The 15,226-nt window shown below is 42.3% G+C and overlaps 1 protein-coding gene across 18 annotated transcripts in view; it reads right to left on the bottom strand.

Moving 5' to 3' along the window:
• MARK2 (microtubule affinity regulating kinase 2) overlaps window positions 1-15,226 on the bottom strand; it is a 662,301-nt gene that overhangs the window by 365,258 nt on the left and 281,817 nt on the right. For all 18 annotated transcript variants that reach the window (XM_085625997.1, XM_085625990.1, XM_085625993.1 and 15 more), the window contains exon 3: window positions 14,463-14,516. In XM_085625997.1, the coding sequence (XP_085482123.1) occupies window positions 14,463-14,516 (54 nt within the window). The remainder of the gene's footprint in view (window positions 1-14,462; window positions 14,517-15,226) is intronic.

The following is a 15,226-nucleotide window of genomic DNA, read 5'->3' as shown; positions in this document are numbered from 1 at the left end:
TCTGTCACAAGGAATTTCATTTACCGATGTCTTTTACAAGCAGAGGCAATGCACGTTTTGTCCATATTATGAACTTAATATCTTGTTTCATTTGGAGGAACACAGAAATTAGATTTTGGAACCCTGATGGCAAGTCGGACTAACAGTTGCAAGGACCACTTTGAAGTAGAATGCTACTGCACCCACCAGAAATGTGGTGTGCATGGGGTTTGGCCATTTGGCTACCAGCTTCAGAAAGGACAACCCCAGGCACTATTCGGTCTTTACCAACTACGCCAGCCATATATCATGATGAACTACATATACTTAGCTTGCATACCAACAGACCTGATTCAGGCAGGAGACACCCGAATTTTACAGGAAATATGGCTTTCTTTGGGCAGTTATACGCCTAAAATTGCTTCCGTTCCAATGTTAGTCAATAGGGAAAATAGATTCACTACATTGTTTGTCATTATGTCCCTCTTTTCTGCTTTGAAATGTTGGCATGTATGACTTAGCCCTCTCTTTCCTTCACCGGTGGTAGAGTATTACTTTACAAGTAAGTAGGACCACCAAGCTACTGAAAATGAATCTGATTTTTTTTTTTATCGTAGGCTCTGCCTGCAGGAGAGTCTTAAGTGTCAGGTTCCGCATTAGACACCAATTATCCATAACTCCTTCCAACAAGTTTTTCAACACTCAATGTTGAAGCATAGTAGATAATGAAACAGAGGAATGGGTGGATGCTGTGAAAGAGTGAGTAAGAATTAAGAGCACTAGAAATGACAGAAAATAATTGATTTTACCCTGTTTTCTTGGTCTCAGTACATCAACTGATTGGGGGTGCATTTTTATGCTTTACAATGCTAGAAAATTATGCACAAGTCCAAACAAACTGCAATCAAAAGTGTTATGCAGAATATACCTGTAGTTTACTCAGAATTAAACATCCAGCGAGTAAGGCTTTCGCAATACACGTAAAGTAGAGTCCATCAGGACCCTGCAAATATCCTCGATGGGAACAAGTCTCTAGAAAGCCACTGCTATTGTAAAAAGTACACTCAACTCTAAAGAGTGTATTACCTAGATAAGGAAGAAACTATCCACCTAGCCACAGCATCACTTTTTAACATGGGCAAAAGGCTGGATAGAGCTACCAGTCCTTAGTTAAAGAAAAGGCAGACCGGGAAAAGGAAGAGTTATTTTCTAGTTCAAATTACTTTAAAACAAAAAAAACAAAAAAACAAAAAAAATGTAAAAAAGATTTTTTTTTAGTTCCCATAGTTTTTATTTATTTTACAAAAATAACCAAGAAACAGAGTAATACAAAAAGAGCCATGCACGCCAGGCGTTCTAGGAGGTAAGGAAAAAACATTGATCTCTATATGACAATATTCTTGACAATAGTATGTATGAAATAACACATGGCTGGGAGAAAATCAAAAGGTTATTTCAAAACCGATATGGAGATGGATATATCTAGCAATTGGTGGATCAAGTCAGTCACGACAAACGGAATGTACGGCAGACCAAGTCCTCTGGCTCATGAAAAGAAAAAGAGTGAGAGAACGAGAGTAGGGGGTTTAGGGGGAAAAAAGGGGAGGGTACGACTAGACTGAGCAGTGGTGGGTTGGGTGCAAGTTCAGAATATATAGTAGATCAGTAGTAAATATCACCCCACAAGAAGGGGATGCGGGGACAAAGGGAGGTTTTATGGCAGTTTGTTCTTCTGTAGGTAATCGACAAAAGCATCCCATAGTCGTTGAGGGATCTGGGGCCATCGAATTTCAAGTGTTGGATGTTATCAGCACCTCTGATTGAACATAGTAAGTTACACCATTTGTCAAAGGCAAGGGGGCTGATGGATTTCAAGTCAAAGAGAACAGTTTTAGTGTCTAGGGAGAGGAAAACATCTATTTATTTCATTTATAGAGCGCATGGTTACACCACCGGTGTGTCCCCGCGCTGTGAACTAACTCCAAGAGAATAGATTGCAGCATGCCAGATCTGTAAATGTGAGTGTCCAGTCATGTCCTATCCTTGAATGGGTTGTGTAAACAGCCAGGTCTTTAGCGGTTTACGAAAACTGTTTTCACATGGTTCCATTCTTAGGTTCATCGGAAGGCTATTCCAGATTCTCGCTGCACGGTGTCTAAAAGAATGTTCCCCCATTCTAGCTCTGAGGATTCTTGGTACAGTCACCAGAGCCTTTTCTGATGATCTTCAGCAGCGTCCTGGTGAATATTTGATGATTAGAGAATGCAAATATGTGGGTCCTTTCTTTCGCAGAATGCGGTGGCAGTGGCACATTGCCTTAAATACTACCCTCTTTTCCACTGGAAGCCAGTGTAGGGCTTTCAAGGCTTTCTTAGTATTAGATCTTCTCGGGAGCCCCCGTACCAGACGTGCCGCCGCATTTTGCACTCTCTGTAATTTGGAAAGCCCCTTTATAGTGGCTCCAAGGTATAGGACATTCCCATAGTCCAGTTGCGATGTTATTATCGAGTGTTCGATGGTTTTCCTGGCACTCGGTGGTAGGAGATCTAATACTTTCCACTGAGTTTTCATGGCCCCGAAACATTTTCCAGCTATCTTTTGTATTTGATTCTCAAATGTCAGCTCTGAGTCAAACCAGACTCAGAGGTTTCTCACTACTGATTTCGGGGTAGGTAATTGGCCTAATGTGTCGGGCCACCATGCAGTTGACCAGATGGAAGGTGTTTTGCCTACTATCTGTACCTCTGTTTTATTCCCATTTAACTTGAGGCAGTAGTTAGACATCCAATCTGCTAATTCTTTTAGGCAGTCTGAAAAGTGTAAGGCTGCTTGGTCATTCTGTGAGAGCAGCACGATGAGCTGCGTATCGTCAGCATAAGAGACAATAAGACACAATGTATTTCTCTACTTTCTGCCAGTGGCTTAGAATAGAGCCCTGTGGGACCCCCTGAGGCAGAGAAATGCGGTCAGACACAAATTTTTGTTGTGCTTCTTGGAAGCTTCGTGCTGAAAGGAAGGAAGTCAGCCAGTTTAGTGCCTGCTTTTTGACGCCACACATTTCTAATCTGTGGAGGAGCAATTTATGGGAGACGGTATCGAACGCCGCGTTGAGATCCAATAGGATCAGTGCTGCCGTTTATCCTTCGTCTGCGTACTTTCTCAGAGTTTGAGGCCAACAGTAACGCTGACTCCGTGGAATGAGCTCTCCTGAATCCTGATTGGGAAGGATGCAGGATATTATTCCTACTTAAATGGCAAACTAGCTGACTGTTACCGTCTGTGCTATTTTCACAACAAACGGTATGAGTGAGATCAGGCGTAGATTTTCTAGCACTGTTTGGTCTAATGATGATTTTATTTTTTTGTGGTTTGACAATGGCCAGTTTCCATTTGATGGGGACGACACCAGTTTGGAAGGAGCGCAGGATGAGCTCCGAGACATAAGGCATGATTAACATAGGTCCCTCCATCATTATTTTTGGTCTAGCTGGGTCCAGTGGAGATCCTGATTTAATTCCTTTAGCTATGGCTGTAAGCTCCTCTATGTCCGGCATCTTAAGTTCGTCCAGTGTCAGCCCTGCAAACTTGATCTGGCTATGGCAGGCTAGGCCTGTTCCTACAAACAAATGGACGGAATGCTGACAATGCAGACATTCTCCCCCAGTCAAGAGATCTGGGTTAAATCCATCGTTCTTTTGCCCACTACGCCACCCCAGTTAAGACATGGCCATATGCAAATCAGTCTGGACCCTGTGCCTCATGGGAACAGTCCAGCCCGAACTGCCAAGCCATGTCTTCCCTGGACCGGAATCAAGCATCCTAGGACCGGTTTCTGGCTATCAGCCGTCATCAGCCAGGATAGCTTGACTCCAGTGGCGTAGTGAGCACGGGTCCCACGTCTGGGAATACCCATCCCACTTGGGGCGAAAAGCGTTACAACAAACAAATGATGGACGGAATGCGGACAATGCAGACATTCTCCTCCAGTCAAGAGATCTGGGTTAAATCCATCGTTCTTTTGCCCACTACGCCACCCCAGTTCAGACATGGCCATATGCAAATCAGTCTTGACCCTAGGCCTGTTCCTAGTCATGCTTCCACCGGAAAAGTGTCATATATATTAGTGACTTTATTTGCGAAAAAAGCTGCCACCTTATTACAGCTCTCAGTGGAGGCGGCAAAGTCCTCTCTGGTTTCCTGAGTTCTAAGGGTCTTAAGTATGCTGAACATTTCCCTGGAGGAGTTTTTTCCTTTTCGATTCTTTCGGTGTAGAAAGTGCACCTAGTTTTCTTAACGCATGGTAATGTTTTAATTCCCCTTTGTAGTTGTTTTTAGAGATATGACAGTACTCCTTCCTCCAAATCTGCTCAAGTTTTTTTACATTTTTTTTGGCCATCTTTAGTTCATTGTTAAACCAAGGCGCCGTTTCCATTTGTCTTTTCGGGACCCTGGTGCTCAACGGTGCTACTTTGTCTAGTGCTTCAGTGATCCATACTTCCAGATGACGGTTAGCTAGGTTAATATCCTTATCAAGCGTAAGCTTTTTTTTCCAACAGTGCTTTGGTGAAAGTGGAAGGGTTGTAATTGTTCCACTTCCTACTAGTGAGTTCCTTAGGCTGTGGTTCTGATTTCCTTCCATGAGAGGGTACAGTAAATTGGATAAGATAGTGGCCTGACCAGGGTATCGGTCATGGAGTGGCTACCCTTATATCCGTAATGTTTGGAACAAATGGGATCCAAGATGTGGCCTCCTTGATGGGTTTGAGTTTCAACTTTTTGTATTAGGTTAAGTGTCAATAGGTCCCTGCATATTGTATTCACGTCAGAGTTATGATTACTGTCGAAATGTATATTAAGGTCTCCTAGTACCCCAAAAAATCTTTGTGTCGTAGAGCTGGGTGTACTATCTTCTCTTCTAAGCTTCTAATGAATTGAGATGAAGGACCTGGCGGACAATAGATTAGCAGTCCCGCTAAGGTGTTGTCGTCTGCTGCTACTAAGAGTGAATAGAAATGCTTCGCAGTTTACAAGGTCTGCTTCTTTTATCTCACACTTCAGTATTGATTTATATATTATGGCGATACCGCCATATGTTTTCCCTATACGGTCCTACCTTACTAGTTTATATTCATAGGGAATTGCATCCAGAACGTCTGGAGTTGAATTTTCGTTAAGCCACGTCTCGGTCAATTAGAGAACGTCCAGTGCTTGTTCCCTAAGCAAGTCACGGATCTCAAATTTATGTTTGGTTAGGGATCGACAGTTTGGTAGGGCTAGGTGCATCTTTTCATTGTTCTTACTCTGTCTAGGAGTTAGGGGTGTATTGCAGTGCTCGCAATTTGCTACCATATTATCAACATTTAAGGTATGTCTACATAGTGTGTCTGTGGGTTTGGCTAGCCTGCGTAACTCCTCTCCTATCTAATCCCCCCTTGTCTCCCCGGATGATCAGGGTTTCTGGCCCCTGGGCCCATTCGGGCGCGGACGGGCACAAACGGGCTTGACTTCAGCACGTCGGCTGCGCGGTTGCGTACACATCCGTTTAATCTAGGGGATCGGGTGGGAAGTCTTGCCCCCTGACCGGGAGTGCTGTGATGAACGATTAGGCCACGCCCTCCACACAAGCAGCACTCAGCCGAGATGGACCGGGGCGGGCGGTGATCAGGTAAAAGACTTCTGCAAATCGCAACAGTGCAGCAAGACAAATTACACTTAAGAACACAACAATTCACATATCATTAAAAGAGATTTAAAATAGTTTCGCAAGTAGAAGGTGTAGGGGCCAAATTCCCCAACACTGGGTTGGCATGTAGTCCTAGGGCTGTTAGGACGTCCATTTCTATTGGTACTTTTGAGAATTGGCGCAGCAGGTCTTGAATTTTTGTCCACAGCGGGAGAGTCATCTTACAGTAAAAGAGCATGTGTTGGCGGTCCCCATATCCTTCCCAACATGTGATTGAGTCCCTCGACCCTAGATTGTGTAGTCTGACTGGGTCCAGTAAGTTTTGTGGATAGACCAGAGGCTGGATTGTGCTAGGGCGCAGGTGATTTTGGCTTTGAAAGGGGAGTTCCAGATTTTCCGCCAGGATGTTTCGTCAAAGAGGGGAGAGTCCGTTGAATGGGAGTGGAGAAACCATTTCCTGTTGAATAGTCTCAGAGCCTGTACGTTATGTGTATCAAGAAGTTTATGCAAGTGGGAAGTGGTGTAGCCTCTTCTCTTAACAGAGCGGGAATGACGGATTGCAAGGGGCTTTTAGTTTAACTTAGTACATTCTTGAGTCATAGGAATTTGTAGAAGTCAATATTACCTAGATCAAAGTTTTTTTGTAGAGTTGAAAAGGGGAACAGATTGACACAGGATCTGAAACTAAGTTATGTTATATTTATTCTTATAGAGCGACTGAATGCCCATAGGCATCTTAGCGCTAGCTGAACAGGAAAAAAAGTAGCCCTAAGAAAAATCTAAGTAGTGGAAAACAGCCAAGTTTTCAAGGATTTCATAAAAGCAAAAAGATCTGGTATAGCTACAATATAAGGAGGAAGATCATTTCAAGCTTTTGTAGCTCCCAGCACAAAGCCTCTGCCACCCCAGGTTGCACACTTGAAGCTGGGCACTAACACCAATTAAGCGGAGGCAGATCATAAGGATCCAGCTGAACGTACCAGGTGGAGCCTGTTTAAAAAAAAAAAAATCAGGACCTTGATCATGCAATGCTCGGTAAGCAGTGCAGAGTTCTTTAAAAAGAACCCTCTGCCTTACAGGGAGCCAGTGAAGCTTTCTAATAGATTTAGAGACGGACTGATATTTTGGGATTTTCAGAAGTACTTGGACTGCCGCATATTGTAAAGTTTGTAGTTTGTGGAGGACATGCTGATGGGCATTTAGATAGAGACCGTTACAATAGTCAGTCTCAGGCATCACCAGAGAGGTAACTACCGTTTTTTTTTTTTAAGTTAGCTGGGATAAAAGGTAGAATCTTCTTGATCAGCCAGAGGGTATAATAGGCGGCAGCAGTACCTGTAATCATCTAGTCAAGGTAAGACAATATGTTGTTAATAAGAAATCCTAGGTTCTTGGTTACTCTCAATGGTGTAGGAAGTGGGCCTAAATCAGATGCCCACCATGCAGGAGACTAGAAGGATGGCTGGGCAATGAAGGTCAAAACCTTTGTTTAATTTCAGGCAGTTCATAGATATCCATGAACTGACTGCCTACATACATTCGCAGAAACCTGCCCCAGTTCCGGTAACATCAGAGTCCAACAAGATGACAATTTGTGTGTCGGCATCATAGGACATAAGGGAGAAGACTAAAGATCTTATCAATTCTGCCAACGCAATTGAGAAGATCTTGTGGCTTCTCCCTGACATCCTATGGCACTTATACTCTTCTGAGCCCATGTGTCCCAGAAGAGTGTTTTCCCATCTAGTCTAATTGAGCGGTTATGCCCATAAGGAGGCTAGGGTCGAGGCACATGTTCGTAAGCGTTTGTCTGAGAGAAGTGATTTTACAATATCCAGTATAATTTGGTTGGAGTCTTCGATAGGGAGTTTTGAGACGTTGTGGACTGCAAGGGCAGAGCTAGGGAAGTGGTGCAGAGAGGTGGGCCTCAATGTTAAACCATGAAGGGGGGGGGGGGTTTGGGGGGGGGTTCTTGTGGGTTGATCCACCACACCCCCAGAGCAATAAAGTAAGCTCTTTTATAGCGCAAGTAGTCCAGGATATTTATACCTCCAGAGCTTTTATGAAATTTATACCTCCAGAGCTTTTTATTTCTCTGTACGATTTTCATGGATATCCTCGGCCGTTTCCCCTTCCTTATGAATTCGGAGATAGTGGTGTCCATTGACAAAGGCGGGGAGGGGGAATAACTGCTCCGAAAGCATGCTAGATATTAAATTAATCAGCGGGGCTATCATCATCTACACCAATCCCGCTCGACCCAAACAGGTGATATTTTTAGGAGACCATGTGGCAAGGAGTTCTTTAGTTTTAGTCAGTGTTTTTTGCATGTTCAGTGTGACAGTGTTTGAGGTCTATGGAGAATCACACGCCCAGGTATTTAACGGCTGTCAGTTGCCACTTCAGTCTAGATTCACCAATTACCACTGTTGTGCAATGCACATTTAGAGGGAATACCTCTGTTTTGTTCTTATTTAGAGAGTAGACCACAACTTTTGACTTTTGAGTATCTGTCTATTTCTTACATGATGATTGGAATGGCTAATAAACAGTAGTACATCATCTGCATAGGCGGCCACTACTGGTCTGCCAGAGGTGAAGTTGATACCCGGAATGCTTAGGTTGTCCCTAAAGGTGGCGATGAGTGGCTCGAACAGTAGGAAAAGAATGGGGACAGGAGGCATCCTTGGCAGGTACATTGGGAGAGAGTGAAGGATTGGGATAGATGGCCACTGACTTTTGCCCTAGCTGTCGGATCTGCATAGAAGGTCATGATCAAGTGTAGAAAGTCCTCACTCAGGTGGTATTTTTGTAGTATGGCATGTTGACAAGGCCAGGAAACCTTATCAAACCCAGGGACTGATCTCCAACATTCGTTTGAGGATTGGAGATCAGTCACTGGATAACAGACTGTAGACGGCAGGCTGCTATTTTCTCGTAGATCTTACAGTTGATATTGATAAGGAAGACCGGTCTAAGTTCTGATGTTCAGATAGCTTTTCTCTCCCTTAGGGATCACTATAGTGGTAGCTTCCGAAGCCATCCTGAGATGTAGCCCGTGGAGGCAAATACCCTGAAAACTGCATGCAGGGGGCCAGACACCTTATCGGCAAACGTTTTATAGAATTTTACGCAGCAGCCATCTGGGCCAGAGGGCTTCCCGGTTTTAAGGGAGCATATAGCCAGGGGATTACTTCATTTGTGATAAGTTTGTTAATAGCCAGTTTGTTCTTGCTGAGAGATTTTGGGGTAGGTACAGGAGTTCTAATATTCATTTATTTTGTCAAGAGGGTACTGGAATTGTAAAGATCCGCATATAACTTTTTAAAGGCATCACGTAGGCCTGAGGTGGATGTGGTGACCATCCCATCTGGGTTTCTTATGGCCGATAAAAGAGATCTGTTTTTAGATAGTTTGCGAGGGATTAACCTGCTTTGTGATGGTTACATAGTCTACCTGCTTTGATCACGTCATTCCATTTTAGGGGTCTCGGACTCAAAATGTTATTATATTCATACTGTTCTGTGTGCAGTTTGGAAAGGAGGGCCGAGCCTTTGGTTTGTCTGAGTTGAGTACTTAGGTTTTGGATGGATAGATTTAGCTCTTTGAGGCGGTGCGAGATGACCTCATTTTTAGAAGCTGTGATATGTATCAGTATCCCCCTTAATGTGGCCTTGAGGGCGTCCCAGCATATCGTGGGTGATGTAATTTGGGGCGTTTTCTTTGAGGAAGTTGGTAATGGCCATCTCTATCTATCAATATTGTTTGGATCGTCTAGAAGGTCATCGTTCAGGCGCCATTGGCCAGGTGGTGGTGCGGGGCCATTGAGTATTTTTTTTAAATGAGACATGCGACCAGAGATCACTATGGGCTCCATCTTCGGGGAGTGGGAGAGGTGAAGCAACGAGCTACTTACTATGATATAATCTATTTTTTTAAGGAGTAGTGGGGTGAGGAGTAGAAGGTATAATCGCCCCCAGTGGGGTTATGAAGTCGCCAGACATCCACTAGATTGTTATTTTTACAGCAGGATATCATTTGTTTGTGCGCTCTATTAGCAATTAACTTGTGAGCTGAAATCTTGTCTAAATTACCATCAATGGGTAGATTAAAGTCCCCACCTAGAATACCACCCAGGTTGTCTGGGAGGTCTGAGAGATGTCTGTCTAGGTCCCTCAAGAATTCTGAGGAATTGTCATTTGATGCATATATGTTTACAATGTAGAATTCTAAACCCTGTTTTTTCATCTTGGAGAGGAGGCATCTGCCCGCTTGATCGTGGGTGTGAGACGATTGAGATGTCCGATTTTTTCAAAACTAGCGTTACTACTCCATTCTTTCTATGCGGGCCGAAGAGATGCCAACATCAAAAATCCAAGGGCTGTAAAATGTTGCCTCATGGATAGATATGAAGTGGGTCTCTTGTAAGAGGATGATAACCCTTTTGGTTTGTAGCAGCAGTACGCCACAACTTTGCGTTTGAATGGTTGGTTGAGTCCCTTCGTGTTTAATGAGAGTATGTTCAATGCATGCACCATAGAGGGAGTCTGGGGTCTTGATGGACAGTTGGTGACCGTATAAGAGGGCCAAAGCCTATAAAACGGGGCAGGTGGAAAAGTGTGCATTTTAGTTCGCCCCACACGTTTCTCAGTGGAGGGTGTTGGGAGTCATATGAAGAGGTAAGTGCAGGTGTCCAGCTAAGTGTTGTCGAAAGTACTGCTCAGGTACCCGGGAGGGGTGAGCATGTCGGGCGGGGAGGAGCGGGTCAACACAGATGAAGGAGATAGAGAGATGAAGAGCCAGAGGAACAAAACTGTGGACACAAAATGTTAAAAACATTAACAAAACCAAGCCCCACTGACCCACCCCTGGAATGAGTATGAGAAACTTTCCCAAACCCATGTTCTCCTTGGGGTGTTTTGGACCACAAGTTGGCCTGTCCCAAAGCCCTCAGGGAAGCTACCCAGTCATGCAAGTAATCTTGATTGGTGATGGTTAGGGATGGACAGGCGCCCGGGTGAAGACACTAGTAAGGAGTCGCATCCGTCAGCGGTGACGGCCCAAGAATCATTCTGGGTTTGGTAATGTCTGGAGCCACCTATGATTCTATGGATCACTTGGGTTCCGAGATATGTTACTCTATGGGGTTTTATGATGTGAGCAAAATGTAAGGGTTGCGTTAGGGGACATCTTTAGCAATCAGGTGTCAGGGCAGTAAGTGTTGTACGGTCCATCCACAGGCCAACTATGGATCAAGTGTGGGATTGAATCCTGTCCATGTGGGATGAAGGAGGCAGTGGGTAGGAAAGGTGGGGAACAGTAAGAACTTCAGATACGAGATAGGACTTATTTGTAACACTTAATTTCAGTTAAATACCTAACCAACAAGAACGATGGAAATCTTGTACCGTAGCCCATAATGCTGTGAAGAAGTATACACTGTACAGTGCAAAGCAAGTAAAGGGTTGGTAGCATTGTACACAAATAAGTAGATAAACATTTAAGATTTATAACTGTATACATGTTTGTCAATATTGCGTTTCTTACGTGATCTGTGAGGCGAAACAATTTCAGCAACAGAAGAACAATCTTCTGCTTTTGATGGACTATGTCCTGCTCCGTCGAAAAAAGGATTACTGATTTCTTTGGGTTTAAATAACTATCAAAGCAGTTTCCAAGGTCGGGGTCTCTACTTAACATGAAGCCATATGCTCAAATGAATTATAGGAGGCCAAAACCAGCTCAAGATCACAGTGTTCATAATTCAGTGCCAAGGAGTTTGCATGTGAGATCATGCCAAAGGCATTACAGGAATGTCTTTAGAAAGCATTGGTACTGGTTCAGACACTTGATAAGAAATCCTGTGCCTAACTATACGAGCCAAATCATCAAGAAACTGGTCTGACCGTAGGCAGGTCATTGCTGTACCTATCAAAGATTTGGTCAGTTCTACAAAATTCAAGATATCTGGTGGGTCCCTTCGCACCTCCAGAAAACAGTTAGTACAAAGGACTTCCCTATTTCACTAATGGCACTGGAGCTGCAAGCAAGGCACTTTTGTTCAATACCAACAGCTTTCAAGCTAAATGCCACAAAAAAAAAAATAGAACACACATACCAGGTAAAGTGTAATATGGTCCAATATTACTGACTCTGGGTTCTGGGGATATTCTGAATACACTCGCCTTTTGACTACATGGTTAATAATGTCACCAGAACCCTTTACTACTGATGGCGTACTCATTATGTACCCTATTTCATATACCTATAGAGTGAAAGAGTGCAATATCTTCCTGCATTCTAATTAAAGCCTTCGCTCCTAAATCATCATCTACAATGTAGAAGTATAGTAAAATGTGCTGTAACAGTGATACTGTACATGTTTTCCTATTTAAAGTGTAATAAACGGATTACATTAATGTGTCTCAGTCCGTGTTGATTCATTCATACCAGAGGAAAACTGCAACTAATCCAATTTTCTTCGGAAAATAGTGGAAGGCTTAGGCAACAAACATTGCAATCTAATGGGCTTTATTACAGCGTGAACATGAGCGTGAATTCTGTAACTGTGTACATAGTGGGTGGTGGAACAGGGAGAATAGGTGTTATTGGTGGAGGGTGAAACAAAGTTTCATATATTTCAGCCTAACAGTTACAGACATGGAATTCTACGTTAAAATTCTTAACCTAGCTTACAGTGTTTTAAACATTCATGAAACTCGGTGCGGTCTAAAGCAGAGCCTCCAGATTAATTGTCAACCTGAAAATGCATGACTAAATCCAGGAAAAAACACAATTTCTTATTTTTTGTACTCTATTTAAGCGTTGTTTCCAAATTCAAAATCATACTTTTAGTTTTGCTGTACAAAACGTTTGGTGTCGATTACACCAAGCAAACTCTTGTCAAATGAAGTACACGTGGGCCTGAGTGACACCCACCCACCAGTAGAAGATCCTGTACACCTTTGTAGACAGAAGCCAAGTTCCAGTAACTATAAATTCCCAATTTGGGACGCACGCAGGTAAACGTTTTTTGAATTTAACAGATTTCCAGAACTGGGACTCGCCTATAATAGGGACAAATGTTTAACAAATTCATGTATTCAAATGAAATCCGACACTAATTACCATCAACAACGCTGCTGCTTTCTAACAGCTTATACCGCTTGATTTCCTAGTCGAGCTTAGTGGCTGATCCGATGTTTGAAAATACCTATTATCATCCTTAATATTAGCCAGAAGACAACCAGGTTTGATCTACACTAACAACGGAGGAAAGTAGCAGTGAGACAGACAGAATAGACTGTACGACTGTTCATTTTCTTAGCTATCTGACATGTTCAGATAACCACTGCTTGAATTCAGTTCCGTAAAAGTTCAAAATCTGAGTAGGGCACCCTTAAAACCCAATCACCTGAGGTCTTCAATAACTGCGCTGTCACATGGGCCATCATCCCTCAAATGAATGCCTAGACAGAGGTGCACTGCAAACAAACTCACACCCACCCACCTAGAAACGGCAGTCTGCAATGTCAAACGTGCCTTAAAGTACGCTATCTTTGAAACTTAACAGTTTTGGTCAAAAGTACACATGATTGTTCACATCTTGATAAGACTCGGCTGAAGACATGGCACAATACAGCCACAGAATACTATCTACAAAACCGGAATAAGTGTATTTTACGTTAAGCAAAGAAATCATTTCAAGTAAATTGAGTTTTTGTTTACGACCTTGTATTTAAAAAAAAAAAACAGCAGTGGAGTATCAACTGAAAAGTTTGGACTGCAGATCTTTCCATCAGAAATCAACACCAAATATAAGCAAAGGTCTAGGTTAGTAACAAATTGCTTCTTTGTCTCCTGCACTAAGACTTAGACAACCAAATACAAATTACAGGAGAAAGCAAGTTTGAGAAGCAAAGCACTTTAAAACATTTGAAAAAAACTCTTACAATCAGCAATTAAACACATCGAAATTCATTTCTGTGGGTCTACACTGTAAGAGGTACAGTAGTATAATTCTTGTAATGATCCAATCTAGAAAGACAGCACAAAAAGCATGTTTAGTTTATAAAATCAATTCACGTTCCTTGGGGACATTGGGTTTAGAAGATACACCACAATTCACAGATATGTAGCATCGTTGGTTCATACTCGTAAAAAAAATTATATTCATGATGTAGGCATGATAATAAAAGGGTTGCAAGATATTTAGTTTCGCAAAGGTGTACCTAAAGGACAACACATTGTTGTTGAAGACAATCTTATGTTCAACCCACAATGCACAAGCTTTACAGGGCAAATCCGCCATCCCTATGTAGTGCACAAAACACAAGTTCATAAAAGCTTAATTCACTATTTACAAAACAGCACCTCTATACAGTACATCTGCATGGACAACAAAGGTAAGACTGCGAAATAGCATTTATTGAATTAAGGCCTGCTCTTAAGTCCACAGCCAGATAACATTCTTTTGAGTGTGGGAAGGAGTATACGACCAGACAGTCTGGGTAAAATAATCTTGGAAAAGAATCTGGGAGTAAATAAATAAAATGCACGCTGTTTAAGAGGTTATGATGAGGTGCACTTTACAAGCTTGAACTGTAAGCTGGACTGATACCGGGTCTGTGAAAGTTCAGAAGCCAGTCTCAATGAAAATTTGACTATTCATCAGTTTACTCATTCACCACACTTTCAACCAAAATTATATTTTCATGTTAATCGATGTAAAATTTTGTGTAGAAAGGCCACTTTAAAGGAATACATAAACCAATAAATACAGGTTAGAACTAGAGCTTACCTTTTGAAGACTGGAGGAGTTAAGTTGGGTTTTGTCGATAATTTTCACAGCAACCTTTGAGAAAATAAACAGAAACAAGATTTATTTCAATCCAGTAATCCGGCAAGGAAAATCATAAAGGAATTGGGGCTAACATTAACAAATACAGATGTGAGCACTGTGCCAATTTTTTTGTTTTTATCCCAGAAGGAACACCCCAAAACTACCACTCAATATTAACAGTCAATTTTATAATAAAACCAAAATAGACAATATAATGAAAATGTTTTCATTATATACTTGTTTTCGTGAATTGCACCTTGTTCTACTCAGATCAGCGCAAGATATCAGATCAAACAAAACACAAAGTAAGTTGAAATCAGCAGTGCAACGCAGCAGAACCCCTCAGTCCAATAAGAAAACGAGTTACTTACCTGTAATTTCAGTTATCCAGTATTGGTATCTTTCACAGATTCCCATGCATGAATCATTCCCCGCCGTCGAGGTGGGAGTCTCACAGTAGAAATAAAAAAAATAATATATATATATATGGCGTTTGGCCATTCTGTTGTGAATAAATATTTTTCTTTGACGAAATCTCACGTTATAGTTAGCTGGACATTTCAATCGTACAAAACCATTGAAATTCGAGCAGGACAGTATGGGTGGATGAGTGTGTGTATGGGTGAGTAAGAGAGTGAATGACTGTCTCAATAGTGTCTTTATGAGTAAGTCCATATGTTTTGAACTAGTATATGTGAGTATTGATGTATACAAGTGAGGAT

The sequence above is a fragment of the Triturus cristatus genome, chromosome 9 (genome assembly GCF_964204655.1).
Source record: "Triturus cristatus chromosome 9, aTriCri1.1, whole genome shotgun sequence".
Lineage (NCBI taxonomy): Eukaryota > Metazoa > Chordata > Amphibia > Caudata > Salamandridae > Triturus > Triturus cristatus.
Note: the sequence above shows the minus strand (reverse complement) of the source record. Positions and strands in the feature narration are given on the sequence as shown.